This window comes from Eleutherodactylus coqui, chromosome 11 (genome assembly GCF_035609145.1).
Source record: "Eleutherodactylus coqui strain aEleCoq1 chromosome 11, aEleCoq1.hap1, whole genome shotgun sequence".
Classification (NCBI taxonomy): Eukaryota; Metazoa; Chordata; class Amphibia; order Anura; family Eleutherodactylidae; genus Eleutherodactylus; species Eleutherodactylus coqui.
Window position 1 is genome coordinate 77937206 of NC_089847.1, and position 20912 is coordinate 77958117.

At 46.3% G+C, this 20912-nt stretch overlaps 1 protein-coding gene across 1 annotated transcript in view; it reads right to left on the reverse strand.

Annotated features, from left to right (window-relative positions):
• The window catches only part of EML3 (EMAP like 3), a 65790-nt gene extending 56105 nt beyond the window's left edge, over positions 1 to 9685 (reverse strand). The window contains exons 1-2 of the mRNA XM_066582704.1: positions 9464 to 9685; positions 6557 to 6691 (exon numbers count right to left, since the gene is read on the reverse strand). Coding sequence (XP_066438801.1) covers positions 6557 to 6691; positions 9464 to 9485 — 157 coding nt within the window. The 5' untranslated portion in view covers positions 9486 to 9685. The remainder of the gene's footprint in view (positions 1 to 6556; positions 6692 to 9463) is intronic.
• Positions 9686 to 20912: the final 11227 nt, after the last annotated feature.

Below are 20912 nucleotides of genomic sequence, written 5' to 3' on the forward strand. Positions count from 1 at the left end.
GGGTTTTTTTGCTGCGAATTTGCTACATATTTTTTCCCAGATGTCAATGGTACTTTCTAACGTTAAATTCGCAACCTACAAAAGACACAAGTTGCCGGTTTTGCATTTTCTGTGCATTGCGAATTTAACATTAGAAAGTCCCATTGACATCTGGAAAAAAAAAACCTTGCAAATTCGCAGCGAAAAAAACCCGCTAGTGGGTAGTCACCCTAAATAGTAAAAAGATTAATATTGAAAGTGTTGGCCCTTTAATAAATAATGTAGGAGAAATAGTAGAGGGTGATGAGAAAGCAAATCTATTAAATAGTTTTTTTCCAGTATATTTACAGAGGATAATGAAATGTCAGATGAGATGCAGAGTGTTAATGTAAACTCTCCACTAAATGACACCAGTATAACCGAGGAAACTACAGGCCGGTAAGTCTTAATTCTATTGTGGGTAAAATGTTTGCAGGGTTTCTAAGAGATGCTACCCTGGAGTACCTCACACATTGTACAAGACAAATCGGTTACAAGCAAGCCTTTTGTCTGTTGTGTTACCACACCCAGTTAATAAAGTTGTTTAGGCAAATAGCAGCATCTACAGTAGACAGCTTTATGAGGCCTACCCCAGAAGTCTATGGTGTACAGCCATGCAATGGGCCTATTACTGTGAATATTGTTCCAAGCCAGTTCCAGATCCAGTGTGGCCTGATCCTGGCAATGAGTGTGATGGCCTAAATATCCACCCGTCTAGAAGAGAAAAAGGGTACCATGACTCCCATCATTACCCAAATCAAGGTAAGCCTCCTACTCCCAGACAAGACCTGGACCATCTCACTGGCTTGCCCTTCCCCAGAAAATAGGGGGAAACCCTAGACCAACACCCTCTCCCACCCTGCACCAATACTAGGAATGGAATAGTCTGCGAGGAACCTTATTTCCACTACTAGGAGAAGTTTGAGCTGGGCTAACCTTATTTTTACTGTTTTGAGGGAAACTGGTTGCAAACGTTGCTGAGTACTGGGGGACAACTGGGAGGGAAACCTGTTTTTAAATATTAGGAGCAAGAACTAGGGACAAGTTTGCTGTGACTACTGGGGGAAAGTGGGCTGAGGGTGCCCTGCTGTGTGGGCTTGGTGAGGCCTTGCCATGATTATGTACCAGAGTGTCAGATTCCTGCTACTGTTGATATATGAGAAAGTGCTGTACTAGGTTTGGATACAGGAGTGAGCTCCAATGCAAAGAAAGAAACTCTCCTCAATAGAAGGTTCAGGTAGATTGGCTGAGAGGAAATAAAAGGGGGCTGGTCAGTGGCATAGCTATAGGGGTCGCAACATGCGACCAAGCCCGTTGCCACATTAACTTTCACTGCAGAGCCCCAAGCACACTGCCACTTCTGAAATCGATGAACTTCAGCTCCGTCCAGAAGAAGGCACTTCAATGTACTGTCTTTCCAGTTCCCCTCACCCCACTGCACCATTGTAGCTCCAACCAGCAGGAAGTCACATAACGCGACGGGTGGACAGTTACATGACTGACTAAGGCTGAGTTCTCATGGAATGGAATCCCACCGGAAATCTTGGGGTTTTGCCGCAGCAAAAAAACATGAGATTTCAGCCTGGAAAGTGCAGCTTCAAAACCCGCGGCACTTAGCTTTTCCATTATGGCCGGCGCTCCCATAGAGAGCAGTGTGGCCACAATGGAAAAAAATAAAAAAAATAGACATGCTGCAGCGGGGTGATCCACGCCACAGCGCCGGCTACTGCCACGACGGATTGGCCGTCCCGTGTGGACAAGATTTTTGACAAATCTCGTCCACATGGCTGGCTAATCCCGGAATTAGCGCCTGCAGGCAGATTTGTCGCAGCGAAATTCTGCACAGAATTTCCGTCGCAAATCCGCCCTGTGTGATCTCAGCCATAGTAAAGTGACAGGTGCTTCTGCTACACAAAGGTACCAAGGGGCAAGGCGCTGGTGGGAAAAAACATTAAAGTGACTTCTGCTGGATGGAGCGGGAGTGCCTGGGGGTTGGTGGGCTGCAGCAACAGAACCTTGAGGGGGCCTCTGGGATTCACTGGCTTAGGGGTCTGGAGGAACAGAGGTTAGGTACAAAGACTGGGCCCCAGTCTATTACCTTGAAGGGACATTTATTTTTTTACCTCTGGTATGGTCAGTGCCATAGCTATTACTTTGGAGACATTAATCTGGGTTCAGTTAATTTAAATGTGTGTTCCAGACTTTAAAAACTGATGGCCTATTCTCAGGATAGGGCATCAATATCTGATCATGGGGGTCTCCGCTGCTCAAGGGTCCTGATGATCAGCTGACTGAAGGGGATGTGGCATTCATGCCACAGCTGTAACCCCTTCAATGTTTACATCTGCACTATTGTGTTCGTACTCAGAATGCCATTTTATTTAGTTATTACAGCCATTCTGAGTACTACAGGCCTGTCTCATAAAGGATGGGTGGTTTCCCATCTGCGCTGGGGATTCCACTTTCCTGCTCCGTTTGGGAATGAAGAATGGGGAATCCCTGCGACATGGTTGTACTCAGAAGTAAACATTGAAGAGGCTGCAGTGCTGCTACGTTACTGGGTTTTCTTTCTTACCAGACCCAAATACAGAATAAAACTGTATTTTTGTGAAAACAACTCCTTACTGTGTATTGTATCCAACATTCACATGTGCCTTACCACGTCCGACCGTGGTATAACTACTGCGAGGGGGTAATGGATTGATGCTTACCGTTACTGGCTGCTGAGGGAAGTGGTCCTGCTGTGGTCACACAAAATGTGGGAACTGCTGTGACTACTAAGGAAGTGGGTTACAAGTGGCTATAAATGCTGGCCCCTCACGCCTGGAGTTGGCTAATATCTGTCTAAGGGCTCGTTCACATGGGCGTAGGAACTTTCAACAGCGTAAATACACTGCATATTTACGCGACCGAAAATCACTTATGCCCGTGTACTTCACTTGCTCCCATGTGCTTTTGTGTGCTTTATTAGGTCTCCATTTCATTAGGTTTCATATCAGTTTTATGGCTGGATAGAAAAATGCCGACCTCAGCAAAGGAGCTTATACCGCAGCCAATGCACGGCGGATACATAGTATCCAGAGACATAGTTGTGTTGTGTCAATAGAATAGCTAGATAAACATTGCATTCAGCTTTCAGATAAAACAAGACTTGCTGTGGAAATCTGCTCCCTCCGGGGTGGTGGAGGCAATTCCAGAAAGAAGTGAATGAGTCAGGCCAGGCTCACTCCAGCGGGTCAGGCTCCGCACAACAAATCCGCCCATGCGAGCCCAGCCTTACTGCCAGTTTTCCAGGTGGTCTAGGTAGTGGAGGGATTAATGTGAACTTCTCCTGTGAAGCTGTTCATACAACTATGCCTGGCATCTAGGTATGCCCTTAGCGGTGGTTCCTGCAGTAAGTTCACGCTGGCAAACTTTATTTTCAAACAACAAACGCAGATTTTCAAAGACGTTCAGTGAGTTTGCACAGCGGAATCTCTTCAAAATTAGTGACAAAACTCTATTTGCCGATTTTATGTTTCCTATTAATCTCTATGGAGAATCTCCGAAGCAGATATGCGCCATTTCCCCAACATATAATACATGCTGCAGATTTCAAAAGCGCAGCATTTTTAAAATTCCCTGCTCCTCCGCTGCGACATGTGAAGGAGATTTTGTCTAATGTCATTCACTCGCCTTGTACTGCTAACACTGCGGAATTTCTGCATCGCTTACTGCCTGTGTGAAGGGCGATGAAAGGGTTAACAGATCACAAATTTCTAATGACATGTCTGTAAATATTCCTTGAACCAACATCACCTATTGATGTCAGAACCTGACGATTAAACACAGATAAACCGCGTTTTTATTGGCGCTACTTATCTCTTCCCGCAGAAACAATCTCTCATTGTTGGGTTTTGCAGGAAGTTACTTCTATATATGCAAATATATAAATAAATACAGAAGCACACAGGACCTCTTACTACAGGGGCTGCGCATATCGGCAAGTCAAGCGTTAGTAACATAGTATGGAAGGCTGAAAAAAGAACCCAGTTCTACCCATTAACCCCCAATTTTGATCCAGAGGAAGGCAGAAAAACAATGAGGTAGGAGCCAATTTTCCCCATTTAAGGAAAATAATTCTGCCCTGATTCCAATCTGGCAATCGGAATAATCCCGGGATCAACAACCCTTCTGAAGTAATTAATGATTCTAACATATAATATTGTACTGCTCAAGAAAGACATCCAAGGCCCTCTTAAACTCTTTTGCCATCACCACGTCCTCAGGCAGAAAGTTTCAGTCTCACTGCTCTCACAGTAAAGAACCCCCTTCTATGTCGGTGTAGAAACCTTCTTTCCTCTAGACACAGAGACACTGATGCCTCCTATAGTAACATAATCCACCACTATATATTAACACAGAGACAGAACGAGTAAAGCACCATAAAATTACAAATACTTGATTGAAAAAATGAATAAAACCTACATGACAATAATTCACAAGACTACAATAAAAGTCCCGGTCCCAGTGTAGAACAGGTCTGAGCAATCTACCTGAAAATAGGACCTACCCCGAAAATAAGCCCTAGCATAATTTTTCAGAATTTTTGAGGATGCAGAATGATTTTTCAGGGTTTTTGAGTATATAAAGAATAAGCCTACACAACAAGAGACAACTGTTATATGGAGACTTGCATATGGAAATGGGGAATATGTATAACAGTAAAAACATCTCAAAAGCTAACTGTATATGATAATATGATACCCCTAACAATATCAGAACATACGCAAGGAAAGATACCCACCAATGGAGCCAAGAAACAATGTGCATTCCGTTTCCTTCTTTAAGGGTGAATTGTAGAAGCTCCCGCCCCCCTGATACACCCCTCCAGATCACCAGGTTTTATTTATGTTTGCAATAAAGTATTTGTAATTTTATAGCATTTTACTCTTTCTGTCTCTGTGGTAAAATATATGTGAATATGACCCCAACCCTAAATACCTGACCTCTCCATACACATCAATGGATAGGTGGCTGCATTAGAGTGTGGCCTTTCTTCTTGTATATGAAGAATCTAGTGAGTGGGAAGTGGCAAGTGAATAACAATTCTACTAGAGGCGTCTCCATAGGCTGCTGCCTGGCCCTTGGCTCTGACGGCTTCAGTTCTGGGGACCCATCAATAGTAGCTTGTTGCCTGGTTCTTACCATGGACTAGTGGGCCTCTCAGTTCTGTAAGTTGGGCACAAATCTTCATACAGGCAGTTAGCAAGAAGCTGCAATATGATGTGTGATGGGAAGTCTCTTGCAGCCTTATCAAGAAAGTAAAACCCATGGAGGGAGGATATTGGTCAGGCTGCCACTGCAGCTTGATGCCATCTCGGCCAGTCAATGTGTATATACAATAGATAAAATAGCCAGCATATTATACGGATGTATAGGTGGCTATATTTGTCTATCAGTGCAGCAACTGTACTGCGCCGTGCACTGCTCGTGTGGGAAATGCAACAGCGGGATTCACCCATTCCCCTTTGAGCCAGTCCAAGCTTTATTGGGAGCATTTACTGAGGAATACCTCCGAGGTTCACTGCAACTTGCAGTGTGAACAGTGTCTTGTACAGCTTGAGCACCAGCTGCTACATAACATGCTGCCGCACCCCTTTACCAAAGGGCGAGAGTGTTGGATATCATTCAGTAAACAAACGTCCTCCCCTTAGGTTTCAAGAAAAGTCCAGCAGCAGTTAAGGTGTGTATTAGGGTGGTTTCACATCTGCTCGAGGATCCGCTTTCCTGCTCTGTTCGGGGAACAGGAAAGGGAAATCTCCGCATCCGAACGGTTCCATCTCTGGATGGAGCCAAATAGCGCTGGGCGGACCCCCCTGATTGATGCCCGCTTTCTGCCCAGCTGCCTGAAGTTTGGACAGAAGCAAAAGCGCCGCATGCAGTACTTTTTTCCCGATATTGTCAGCCGGATCTGCAACAGAACTTCCAGCCAGAGATTCCAGCGCAGATGGGAAACCGGCCTTATAAGGGATGATGGAGCCCCTGCTATAAATTAGAACATGAGAAGTCACTAATTATATATATATATATATATATAATCAGGGACGTAGCTAAACACTTATGGGCCCGGGTGCAAAGTTCATCTTGGGGGCCCCTAACTTCTCTGAACGCCTTTAACGCAGAGGTGTAACGTGAAGCTCCTGGGCCCCAATGCAACACCCTGTAACAGGGCCCCCAACAATGCTTTATTCATAGTACTGGGCTCCCTATATGTATAAGAGACCCCTTATGGGCCCCCTAAGGCTCCTGGGCCGGGGTGCAACTGAATCCCCTGTAGTTACGCCAGTATATGTGTATATATATGTTATTTATTCGTTCAGGTGCTTCCGACTCTTCGTGACCTCGTGGACCAGCCCATGACAGAGCTTCCTGTCGGCTGTCGCCAACCAACTCCACCGAGGTCCAGTCCGTCACCTGAAGGATATCATCCATCCATCTTGCCCTTGGTCGGACCCCCTTTTTTAAAATAATATATATAATGTCAATATTTACTTACAGAAATGTCCAGAAGAGAACTGAGTCTCCAGGTTGCGGATTCTTTGGAGAACATCACATAACGCTGACTTCAACAACATGACTTCTTCCTCTTGCGTCTGCAGACGGCTCTCCCACCCTGCTGGGGGGCACTCATCTGTGTGATGAAAAACAATCAGCAGGCTGCTATTAGTAACATGGGCTGAAACCCCAGCTGTCTGCTGCTGGCGGGTCATTCATGAACACCTCCGCATTATCCACCTGCCATACGTACAAGTTCCCGCCTGCAGCCGTACGCACATTCCTGCGCTCACACACCAACCATGAGATTCTTTCACAATACGCTCAACTTCACACTGCGAAGCACACTTACACACCCCGCTCCGCTATGTCTGCAGACATCCACACCCCACATCCAGAGCGACCCCGCCATGTGAGCGGGACGTATATCCTACTGGCAGCACATTGGTATAATCAGATACGTGCTTGTTAGGGCGACATCACACAGACGTATCTGCGCACGCTAAACAGAGTGAATAGAACCCGCTGATTAGTGGGCACACAAAAAAAGGTCCTGCTCTATTTTCATGCATTTTGCACAGCAAAAGTGCCATAGAAGTCTATGGCAGGTGCAAAAATACGGAAAACACAGGAAAAAGAAGACAGCTGGACCTTATTAGGCTTGTATAGCCATTATATTCCTCGGAGAGGGAGTGTCAGGCACACGTGTGAACTGGCCATGTGAGAGCAAAAGTTACAGTAATATGCGTAGACAAGCACGCAACACGCAGATAATGTTCCTCTTCGTACCCCATTTACTTGCTAATGCTGCAGTGTACGGTTTTGCGCGTGCGGTCATGTGACATCACCCATATGCAGATCGGTGGTTTGTGTTTTAAAAAATAAACAAAAATCGCACCATGTCCTGTTTTGGTCCAGAATCGCACAATAAAGTCTATAGGGTCATTTTTAAAAAAAACCATTGGCATCAGTGTTCCCTGGGCTCTTTTGCGCACCCTGTTTTCTGTAGGTTGTGACAAAACTGACATTATTTGGGCTTTAGTGGGTTTGTTTGCAACACAGAAAATGCACAAACACAAGAAGAAGACATGTAACACCCAAACACAGTGAGAGTGGTACGTTTTTAAGGACCAGAATTGCATAAATTTGTGTGAATGAGGCCTAAATGTGACAATCAGGTAGCGTGTACTCCTTGATTGTGGGGGCAACTTCCTGCATGCCGGGTGGGCAGGAGTGCAGCTGTGGAGGAAATGAACCGGGGCTTCTGCCACTGTTTAGTTAATGGGAGGAGAGCCCTGAGTTCAGGCCGACATCATCCTGAAGATGTGGCCGCTCCTAACCGCACACTGTCACTTCTGATGGGAACACCTGATTAAAGGGACTTCCAGTAAGGGAAATATATCTTCACGTTATAATGAAAGATGTCAAAACTTTTTAAGGCCCCGTCACGTTCAACTTTCCCATCTGTTTCCTCTGGTGTGGTACAAAAACAACGGGGGTGAACTGCTGACAAAACCGATACCAGTCTTGTATCTGGTGATGCCAGTTGTCACTTCTTGTGCCAGAGAGAAAAATGGCACCTGTGGTATCTTCTTATCATCTGGATCCTCCAGCGGACGCTGGACTGTGACACAACCTTGTCATCAGCTGTGCGGCAGGCAGGACACAACTTATGCGATAGAGAATTGTGCTTTAATGCCTTGACTTTTCAAGACCTCTGCTTGCTTTCAGCTAATTAAAACATTCACATTTAGGCTGACATCTGAGTGCGAGATTTCGCTAGGAACCCCGGCTGCAGATTGCGCTAATGACAGATATCATGACACAAACCCCATTATAGTCTGTGGGGTCTGTTGGGGTCCGGCACGGCTGTCCTATAATGGAGTAGGACATTGCGTCTTGCGGCGTGCTCCTGCACAGGAGGTACGCCCGCGGCGCGCTGGTATGAGCGAGCCCGGACAGACACGTGTACTGCTGATGTGTGCGGCTCGGAGGGCAGTCTAGACTGGATACATTGTAACAGTCTTCAGTTGGGAGAAGTTCTGCGCTGCGTACTGCACTTGTGGACAACAATGGATGCCATTCACTGACACTACGCAGAGGTCTTGAGGTTGGCACAAAGGATTGAAAGGAAATCTGTCTGCACTTTCTGGGCTAACAGCCGATGGCTGATGGCCGACGATACGAACAGCATATTGGTATATTTACTGTGTCTCTGCGTCTTCACTGTCCCGATATTGTTGGTTAGGTGCGTCGTGTGCTATACGCAAATGAGCAGTGCAGCGTCCGATGGGCGTCCGCCGCTGCCTGCCGTCCGGCTCTCTCCCTGCCCAGATTGTAAAAACCGTACCCATTCCAAGCTTTGTTACGTCCCAGGAGACGCCATGCGTTCCACGGGTACCGCACTGCGTGGGCATGCACATGAAGCCAACCCGGCCGGTAAGTAGTCGCAGCACCTGCTCGCTGGGGAACGCATGATGTCTGCGGGAGCGACAAAGCTTGGAACAGGCACGGTTTTTACACTCTGGGCAGCCAGCGACGGGCACCCATCGGACGCTGCACCACTCACGTACATATAGCGCGCGGCGCACTTCACCAACAATATCCAGACAGTGGGGGACACACAGTAACGGTACCAACATGTCGGCGGCCATCAGCCTGAATATATACTTGTTAGGCCAAGGAGGGCTGACAGATTGCTTTAAGAAACTCCTAAGAAGTCCTCGGCTCCTTGTGTTACCCGGACGACAAGTTGTAGAACTTCTGGGGGGAATGCAGAATGTTTACTGCCAAACCTAACAGTCTGCAGCGCCGTCACACTACAAGTACCAGGCTGCCAGTGCATGCTGGGACTTGTAGTCTCACAGCAGCTTGCAGATGACTTCCACGAGTCCCCCTCCTGTCCTACCTGCAGAGTGCTCCTCCTCCATGACAGTTATGTGTGGACGGCTGTCAGCCTGCTGTCCCGGGGGAGCGGGCGGGGTACTCGGCTGTCACCCTGCTGTCCCGGGGAGCAGGCGAGGTACTCGGCTGTCCTCCTCCGACGGGGCCGGTGTGTCTCCGAGCTCCTCCGTCTCCCCCGCACTCCGGGTTCCTCCCTCCTCACACAGTGTGACAGGCGGCCGTCCCTCCCTCAGGAAGCGCCTCACTTCCCCACGACGAGCGGCGGAGCCACTCGGACGGCCGGCGTATCCTCTGTGATAGGTGGAAAGCAGCGGGGCTACCCGGGATAGCCGCTGGGTGTGACCGGTCGCGACAGAGAGCTGGTCGTGGCTGCTGTGATAGAGGGGCTGTCGTGGGGCTCTTAGTCACACAGCATGGTCTGCTTGTAGTCTGCTCGTCCATTAATGAGGACTTACTACATAATAACTTACCTGGCAGTGAGATGAGACGGGCGCCATGCTGTCACACCTGCGTTACGCCGCACGTCACGGTTTACGTCTCCACTGCGTATTTGGAGGAGATAAGTGAAGAACAAAAAAACGGATCAATTTATTTATTTACTTTTCCCCCATTGATTTCAATGCGTTTAACTTCCGTTTGCCGCTATTCCATCAGGTCTCTGTTTTTTTTATTTTTAAAGAAAAATTGCGCAGTGTTACCTGACCGTAAAAAAACAAAAAAAACCCCAGAAACCTGACGGAAATCAATAGGTGAAAGAAACAAATCCACTTCCATTTGAGGCCGCCTTCATATCTGCGGCTGGAATTACCTTTTACTGCTCCGTTCAGATATCGGAAAAGGTGCCATCTTATAACCGTACCTAACAGACCCCATTGACTACAATGGGGCGCGCTCGGTTTCCACTCTGCTGACCGGCATTTTACCGGAAGAAGAAGCGCTGCATGCAGTACTGTTTCTTGCGGTACGTTGTGCCGTATTTGCGGCTCCCACGCAGATGTGAAGGGAGTTTAATTTCAATTACTCTCCTCCAAAAATGGAGCAGAGAAAAATCCTGAACTGAGCCCTGCAATTACAACAAGGGGGGCGCGCCAAAATCGAAATATAAAATAAATCAAAATTCTCCAAACTTTAGGGGGGTCAGCTGGTAGGACCAGTCTACCCTGTAGAAGGCAGACTGTCGCACCTCAGTCCAAGAATGCTCCACACAATCCACCAAATGGACCTCTTGTCACTCAGGACATCCAGTCCAGGAGAGCGTCAACAAGGCATCCAAAGGAGAAATCATCCCGGTCGTAAAAGTACAGGACCATGAAGAAAATAATCATTCCCAGCGCTCCAAGGGTCAAACAGCAGCATCAGAGTATTAGTAGAAAATAAAGAGAACTTACTTTGTGGGGTTGGGAGGGGGTGAGAAGAACTCCCCAGTCCTCTAAATCCATATGTGGCAAACTGTAATCTCAAAACTGCATCCTAAGATCCAGGCCCACAGATGAACTGCTGATGTGTGCGGCTCGGAGGGCAGTCTAGACTGGATACATTGTAACAGTCTTCAGTTGTTCCCGTCCGTACAAATACATACAAACAGTATGAAGACAAAAAGGAATAAAATAAAAAATTCCAGTCTATGAAGTTGTTTCAAATAGTCCTGAGCTGAGGAGCAAACGGAAATCCTGCGCTTAGATGCAACTCCTGGTTCTGACAATGGAGGAGAGAAGATTTCCCTTCTGCTTTAAAGTCCCCCTGGGTCGCATCTCCACTATTCTTCGTATGACATCACCAAAGGCTTTGCTAAGTAGATCTTCTGGATGGAAACCCAATTTAATATTTCAGCCATATTTCCCTAAGAGGCCTTCTAATAAGGCAGCTATGGGCGCCATACTTCATATCATGAATTTACCTACCAGTGGATGCCAAACACAATATATGGCAGATGATTAGCTTTTCCATGGGTTCTGAGGGTCACACGGTGACGGGAGTGAATGCACTACTGTTGAGCTTGGGCCTTCAAATGACCTATAATCCCCGTCATTAATTTTTTCTTTGTCCCATCATAATGGAGGAAAATCATAGCAAGTCTGGAGGATGCTTATTGGAAAAGCAGGGAGACAACGGGATCTCCTAAAAAAACAAGAAGCAACAGTCAGAATAGCCTATGGAAACACGGATTGGTTCGGAATCGAGAAGGGCGTATGGCAAGGCTGCATTCTATCACCGATCCTTTTCAATCTGTACACAGAACTGATCATAAGGCGATGCAATTTTGACGAATTAGAAATCGGAGTCAAAATCGGTGGCAGAAGTGTCAAACAACCCTGATATGCAGATGACCCCACCCTGCTTGCAGAAAGTGAAAGGGACCTGGAACACCTTATCCAACGAGAGCAAAAGAAAAGCGAACGCACGGGACTGTACCTCAACAGGAAGAAAACTAAAGTCACGATCACGGTAGGCAACGGTACAGTGAACACAAAAATTAACAAAGAAGTCGAGACGGTCCAAGATTTCATCTTCCTTGGATCCAAAATCTATTGCAATTAGCAATCTGGACCTGAGATCAAGAGACAGATGATACTTGGTAGGAATGCAATGCAAGGAATGGAAAAGCAAGGATATTAGCAGTGCAACCAAAACCAGACTGTCAATGCAATCGTCTTTCCCATAACTATGTGTGATTGTGAAAGTTGGACGCTCAGAAAAAACAGACAGCAGGAAAATTGATGTGTTTTAACTATGGTGCTGGAGGAGAATGCTACGGATACCTTGGACTGCCATGACAACGAACAAGGTAGCGTTAGATCGCGTCAAACCGAAAATATCACTAGAGGGCAAAATCATCAAACAGCATCTCTCTTGTTTTGGCCACGCGATGCGCACTAACTCACTGGAAACAGTACTGATGCTTGGCAAAGTCAGTGGAAAGAGAAGATCAGGATGACAGAACAAGCTGGCTAGATACAATCAAGGCCATTACGAACATGTCAATCGCGGAATTGAAAGAAGCCATGAAAGCCAGAAATGCATGGAGAACATTGATCCATGGAGTGACCGAGGGATTGAATGGATAATCATCATCAAAAATGTCTAGTGTCGTTATTGCTACAATAAAAGGCTTCCTCACTGGTCCCAAAAGGAGCAAATGAGATCAAAGGCCTCTCTGGTACAGGTGTGAAAGGCAGTTGAATGAATATTGATGAACTCAGGAAATACACTTAAACTGCCAAGATCCACTCAAATTTTCCCAGTCCAGAAAGGTGGCAGATACCAAGAGAGAATAGCTGACATGCAAATATGGGTGGCAATCTACACGCATTGTTTAATCACACAACGATTAGCTGAATTTAGGCCACTATGCTCCGACTGCTGTTAGGGAAATCATCAGAGGGATTTCATATTGTTTCATTGCCTGGTTCGAGTTATAGGAGAAGTTGTGTACACAAATCACTGACACCATGACAGTCAGTATCATCCAATAATGATGCTCTTCTGAGTTTATTACCAGGCAAACAATGTATATATAAGTTCTCTTACGTATCATCAGAAATACACGCCCCCTGATATCATAAGATCTCAAGATTGGCCTAGGTGCTAATGGTTTAGCATATGTTAACGCCTTGAGGTGTGTTACTACTAAATACGTAATTCCTAGAAACCTGAAACTTAAGGAGAATAGGCTCATTCTGTATTTGTTCTAACTGCTCCTCTTCAAAGGGAGGGGTAAGAACACTCTATCTCTTGACATTCTTAAGCCAGGAAAGGATATGGGGGAGTATGAGCCGGCATCGAATACATACCAGTGTATAACAGAAACACATTAACCATTTATATGCTGTCTATTCACTAAAAAGGTAGATATACATGTTCGCCTAGGCTATAAAAAAACATATATACACCATAGGATACATATATTATTACTATATACCACTGCCAACCAACAGAGGGTGATGCCTTGTATCAAATACAATTGAGAATTAGTAAACATGGAGGAGGAAACAAATGCAACACCATTTTACTCCATTTATAAGTACCGCATGGACAAAAAATGGTGCAGTCTCCAAAGTTACCCTCAGATCACCTGAAAACTTATTGGTTGCTAGTGGCAACTTCTCCATTGTCTGCCAGCAATGGTGAGAAATGGCTCCTGTGTAGGACTTGTTATGACCAAAAAAGGAGAGCGGATATCTCAAAACTGGGGCAAAGAAAAGTTGCCTATGGCTTTTGTTATCTTAGAGAAATGAGAGCTGTATTCTAATTGGTTGCTATGGTCAATTCCTCTACTTTTTTCTTCTTCCTGGTTTTGGTAAATCTCCCCAGTGCCGCTTGACTAAAACTTGTGATATTTATCAACATATTGCAATGTTATTTTTTACCAGTACTACTGTGATGGAAACTAGCTAGGGATCGCCTAGACTGGGTACCACAGGGCATGCCTTCAATCTAAGCAGCCTGGACACGGATCATCCAACTCAGAATGACATTTATTCTTTACAACTTTAGGCTTCTTTCGCACGAGCGGATATCGTCCGGCCAATGCTACGTCGGTTCAGAAAATTTTGGTGAACGGGCGCACAAATCAAGCATCGTCCATTTCCCCTCCCTCCCCATCGCAGGCTCACCTCTCTTCCTCCCTGCTCGTTCTGTGCATTGGAAGGGATAGGGGCGGAGCTAAGCGCCAGTCTGCCCCAGCTCCTCCTACTGATGGCTATAGACAAGGGGCAGGGAGAGGGCGGACACTTAGCTCTGCCCCATCCCGCCCCTTGTCCATAGCATCAATGGGAAGAAACAAGGCGGACCGGCACTTGCCTCCGCCACCTCCCATTGCACAGAACGAGAGGGGAGTAAGACAGGTGATCCTGCATGGGGGGAGGAGAACAGAGTGGGGGAGTTTAGCAGCCACGCTGGAGTTTAGAAGCCCATAGGAGCCCATGCAGCGGCCAACGTATTCCGGCCCAAAACATAGTTCGAGAACTATGATTTAAATCCGACATAAAAACGCCCGGCGCTATATTGGCTTGGCTGGGTGTTTTTACGTCTCACAAATACGCCAATGTGATCTGATGCATTGGAATCCAATTCATCAGATCACAGCGCGTATCGGCTAGCCATGAAAAGGCCGGTCGATATGCGCTCATGTGAAAGAAGCCTAAGGTGCAACTTTACAGACTTCAGCCACTTCAGATAGTAACAAAAATAAAATCTAGCCTGTCTGGCTCTAACGTTACTTAAATACCTTTCACTACCGACTGGTGGTCTACCCCCTCCCAGCCTCATCTCCATGCCTTCTAACATCCACCCACTGAAGCTTTCATTAATTACCTTGCAGGTGAGTCTACTCTCTGCTATTCCACAGAATGACAGGACTCTGGGAGAAATATACCTCTCATCCAATACTACTCCTGTCATCCTGTCATAACACCGAAAGCTCTGCTAATATTTATAAAAAGGGGCAATATTACAAAAGTGCCATATATAGCAGTGGTATGTGCATACAACACTTTTTGTAGAGCATGCAATTTTAAAGGGACGCAAAAAGATGCGATCATATAAAAAAAATTTCATATATGAAAATGTGTAGGAAAAGGAGACATAATGAATTCACATGAAATAAAGTTTTCCCCAAAATATGCAAAGAATTTCTTCAACCCCCAGATATCCAATACCATCAGGGCATGGGCCATTATTTGTACCAGCAGCGACCTTTTTAGATAAGTTACTCAGAGAATTTCCAATGTATGCTGACTCCTACATCAGTGACTTTCTAGGCAAATTGGGGTCTTGAAAGTACCTCCAAATTCTATCTTGGTACTCTTTGGTGTAGTGAGTCTGTATACCTCCGTAGGCCACAGTGCAGGTCTGAAGGCTGTACATTACTTTTTTGAGTAAGACGGATGTGATACAGTCTAAGTTGAGGTTTTTTTGTTACTTGCCTTCAAAATAACAGCAGTTCTTTAACGAACACTGGCACAAAGTCAGGGATTTTGTTGGATTATAGTCAGGTGTATGATTAACCAATTATACAAAACAGGTAATAATTATCATTATTTCCATGTGTAGGTTGAAATACAGTCATTAAGTGAAATAGCAGTGTGGGAGGTTTAAAACTGGGTGAGGAACAGCCAAACATTGCTACAAAGGTGAGGTTGTAGAAGATAGTATTATGTCCCATGTCATACACCATGGCAAGACTGAGCAAAGCAACAAGACACAAGGTAGTCATACTATATCAGCAAGGTCTCTACCAGGCAACGATTGCAAAGCAGACTGGGTATCAAGATGTTCTGTTCAAGCTCTTTTGAAGAAACACTAGGAAATGGGCAATGTTGAGGACTATAGACGCAGTGGTCAGCCAAGGAAACTTAGTGCAGCAGATGAAAGACACATCATGCTTACTTCCCTTCGAAATTAGAAGAGGTCCAGAAGCGTGTCAAAGCTCAGAACTGGTAGAAACCAGCAGGACCCAGGTACACCTATCTACTGCTTGAAGAAATCTGTGATTTCAATACTATGTGGTTTATAGGAGACACTACAATGGAATGTTGTCTAAGTATTAATACTCAGAACTCCACAGTTAGGCCCAATGTCCACGGGCGGATTTGAATTGCAGATGGTCCGCAGTTCAAGCCACCCATAAGGAAACATGGGCGTTCACAACTGAATTAAAGCATGCAGATTTGATTTGTGGACTTCTGGGTGCAAAAATGAAATCGCACCATGCTCCATTTCAACGCGGTTCCTGCACGGATGGCTTCTATTAAAGTCAATGGAAGCCGTCCGATCTGCGGCCCGCCCTCAATTGACATTGCAGACAGTCCATGGATTCCACGGGAAAGCAGGAGTTTGAAAAAAAAAGCTCTACTACGCATGTGCATCGTCGCGTCAGTTGCACACATCTGCAGTAAAGAAAAAACAAGACCCGGACAGGTAAGCAAGGTCCTTGGCCGCGGGCAGGGTAGGATTCTGTTGCGGGCTCCCGCATGCAGAATCCGCCGAACCAAGGAAAGACTAGAAGCAATGGGATGAAACTGAAAGGGAGGAGACACAAATTAGATATTAGAAAAAACTTTCTGACAATGAGGGTGATCAATGAGTGGAACAGGTTACCATGAGAGGTGGTGAGTTCTCCTTCTATGGAAGTGTTCAAACAAAGGCTGGACAGATATCTGTCTGGGATGATTTAGTGAATCCTGCACTGAGCATGGGGTTGGACCAGATGACCCTGGAGGTCCCTTCCAACTCTACCATTCTAGAATTCTATGAGGCTTTAGAGCCAAATCCATGTACAGTGATACTTTTGGGTTAAGAGTGCCTCAGTTTACAAGCTTTTTGACTTGAGAGCAGGCTCTCTCCTGAATTTTTGCTCTGATTTAAGAGCAAAAACTTGGATTAAGAGCCTTGCTCTCAATGGGGCCACCACTTCTCTCTCTATTTAGAGTAATAGACTATGTGCCACAATTTAAGAGGGGGAGGAAAAAAGGAACATATTCTAAAACGCAGGGAATTACAATGGATTTATAATCTGGATACCTTATGCCCCAAAGGTTTAAATGTTGACTTTGCATTTGGTCCACATATGAGCCCTCCGTACCACTCAGCTATGTAGACCCTATTTAGCATAAGTGATATAAAGTCTTATATTATTAATGTGATTTTTCAAAATTCCATAAGTAAATTTGGATGAATATATATTGCACTTTCATACACTTATATAAATTTTTTATGTTTTTTAAGGTACCATTACCATGAAATAGAAATTTGGACATACACCTTTGATTTTTGAAGCGACATGACAATTTTCTTTTGTATTTTGCATTTTTTGCCTATTTTCACTCCACAGCAATTCATCTTTTATCTGTCAATTTTATTTTTTGACTGGTGTCCCACTGAACAGTAGGGCTATTTTTGACAAATATTCCTTATGGTTCACACGATCCAGGTGTTCCTACGATAAATATGCATTAATGAGATCTATTGGAATGGTGCCCCATCCCCGTTGAACAGCGTGGGTCCTGCAAGCATTCCGTGCCATGTGTGTCGTTGATACTGGCCTCATTCAATCAGCGTTTTCTTGGCGCTATTAGCCTCTTCTAATTAGCCGTTAAAAAGACGCGTGATCAAAGTGGGCATCACGGCGAAAAATCTGCACCTAGCAGCATTTATTCGTGCCAGTAAAACGCCCGTCTGACCTGAGTATATTCGCAGTGCGCATCAAAATGTGCATGAATCTTTGAGCGGACGGATCTTTTTCGTCGTGCATTTTCAAGACCCCTTTGGCCAGAATGTTAAAACAACCAGTTGTCCCCATAAAAAGGACAACCTCGTCAGCCTTTGCCATTTACTTCAGTTTTTACTGCATAGAAGACTATACACTCGTGCAGATGATGGGAGTACAGTGCAGCGTGGTCAAAAAATAAAAACCGCAGGCATTTTCAAATCATGCGTTTTTGCACAACATTGAACCGCAGAACACAGATAGCCGCGTTCTGCGAATCGTTGTGTCCTATAATTTTCAGCGCATGCGTTTGTGCGCATGTAAAATTCGCACATGTGACCGCTGCATTGGTTCTATATAGATGTGGAACGCAAACTCAACTGACAGACACGCGTACAAACGCCCGTGTGACTGAGCCCTCACAGTCATATACAGTACATTACTTCAATATGACATAACTTGAAGAATACCAGTCAATCATCACACCTTACTACTTGGCATTGACACATCTACCCCGCTGCTTGACTATTCAGCCTGTGATACTCCTTAAATTGGAGAATGCCTCCACCCAGATAGACAACCAAAACATGCTGCCTCTACAATGCTTGACTTTTAGGCCCCATTCACATAAATGTTCACAGAGATTCTGACACGGATTGCACTGCAAATATGTGGCAGACTGAATGCACCCTTATTTGTCTGCTCTTCACACCAAGTTTAGGTCCAAAAACATATATGGAAACCACCTGGGAGTCTAAGGAAGCCATAGATCACATGTCTCAAACACAAGGCCCGCTGCCTCGTGTTATGTGGCCCGCGGCGTGCCGACGCCGCTCACCACTGCAGCGATTACCAGCTGGGGTGCCGCAGCTCCTCACTGGTAATCGCGCTATTACAGCTGGTTCCAGCGCACACTGACGTCAATGTGCAGCCAGGATCCTCCTCCACAAGTCACCTGTTCTTCAGTTCCGTAGGAGAGGACTCGGGAGGAAGCGTGCTGGGCGCACACACACTGATGTCAGTGTGCATCCGGGCTCAGCGCAAGTAGAGAGGGAGCGACGCTGACAGGAAGGAAGAGGTAAGTATATGGGTTGGGGGGGGGCTTCTTATTAGGGGCGGGAACTCATCACTACTGAGGGGGGGCTCATGTCTACTGAGGGGGGGTTCATTACTACTGAGGGGGGGCTGATCACTACTGAGGGGGGGCTCATTACTATTGAGGGGGGCTCATCACTACTGAGGGGGGGCTCATTACTACTAAGGGGGGCTCATCACTACTGAGGGGGGGCTCATCACTACTGAGGGGGGCTCATCCCTACTGAGGGGGGGGCTCATCACTACGGGGGGGGGCTCATTACTACTGAGGGGGGCTCATCACTACTGAGGGGGGGTTCATCACTAATGAGGGGGGGCTCATTACTACTGAAGGGGGGCTCATCACTACTGAGGGGGGGCTCATCACTACTGAGGGGGGCTCATCCCTACTGAGGGTGGGCTTATCACTATGGGGGGGCTCATCACTACGGGGGTGCTCATTACTACTGAGAGGGGGCTCATTACTACTGAGAGGGGGCTCATTACTACTGAGGGGGGACTCATCACTACTGAGGGGGGCTCATCACTACTGAGGGAGCTCATTACTATTGAGGGGGAGCTCATTACTACTGAGGGGGGGCTCATTACTACTAAAGGGGGGGGCTCATCACTACTGAGGGGGGCTCATCACTATGGGGGGGCTCATTACTACTGAGAGGAGGCTCATTACTACTGAGGGGGGCTTATCACTACTGAGGGGGGCTCATCCCTACTGAGGGGGGGGGCTTATCACTACTGAGGGGGGGCTCATTGCTACTAAAGGGGGGGCTTCTCACTACTGAGGGGGGCTCATCCCTACTGAGGGTGGGCTCATCACTACTGAGGGGGGGATCATCACTACTGAGGGGGGGCTTATTATTATTACTGAGGGGGCTTATTACTGGGGGGGGTTAACGTTGCTATGGGTTTATTACTACTGAGGGGGTTAATATTACTAATTGGGACACTCTGGGGCTCACTATTACTACTGGGGCCACTATCAGGGTCACTTTTAGGGCTCATTCACACAGGTCTAATTGTATTTCGGTTGCACAAATGCGCTGTGTATTTGCGCAATTGAAAATCGCTTATGCCTGTATATTTGTGTACGCAAAAAGGAACGCAGGTGGGCCACTGAAATGTTGTGCAAATATGCAGTGAATACAGAGGTTTCCTGCGCATTCTCCACATATTTGCGCGGCCCATTCACTTCAATGGCCTATCGGGGTGCGTAGTATGCAATAAAATAGGTCATGCTGTGTGAAAATATACATCATGTGAATGAACTCATTGACATCAATGGCTTCTATTCACTGCATATTATGTACGCAAATACGCTTGTGTGAACGAGCCCTTACTGCACTGTCTTAGGCCCCCTGCACACGGGCGGAAATTCCCCGGCGGGATTTCCCACAGAATTTCCGCCCATGGAAGCTGCCATAGGATTGCCTTAGAAAACGCAATCCTATGCAGACGGCTGTGATTTGTCCACACAAAATCTCGCGCGGAAAACAAATTGCGGCATGCTCTATTTCTGTGTGGGTCTCGCAGAGCCCCGCACAGAAATGTCACTCCCCGGCCACTGGCTCCACTATGCGCATGTGCCTGCACATCACAGAGCCGGAGCCGCGGGAGCAGGTGAGTGCCGCGCTGGTTCCTGCAGGAGCTCGTGTCGAGTCCCGCTGCGAGAATTCTCGCAGTGGGATCAGACCTGGCCGCCTGCAGGCAGCCTTACAATCGGCCCTTTGAAGGTCACCATAAGCCTGATGTGGTCCTCGGTGAAAATGAGTTTGACACCCCTGCCATAGATCATACCTGACTTTCTCTGTAACATACTTGTTTATATTTCAAAAGAACAGGAATGATAGGCGGCTCTCAGAAACCACTTATCTCTAAGTTATGGTCATGTAGGGAAATCCCATATCATTCAAATCATATCTCCACTCCCCCCACCCCTGACACACAGACTCCACAAAGCAAAGTATTTTTTTGTAAAACCACCAGAATTCCCAAACAACAATCTAATGTCCATGTCCTGCCCAAGATCACTACGGTAGCAGCTGGCAGACTACAAGAGGCTTCATAGTATATTGCTTTTATTGCTTCCAGTTGCCTCCACCCCCTCTTTCCTTCTACATTACTATGACTAATTCTTAGTACCTGTCAGTTGTTC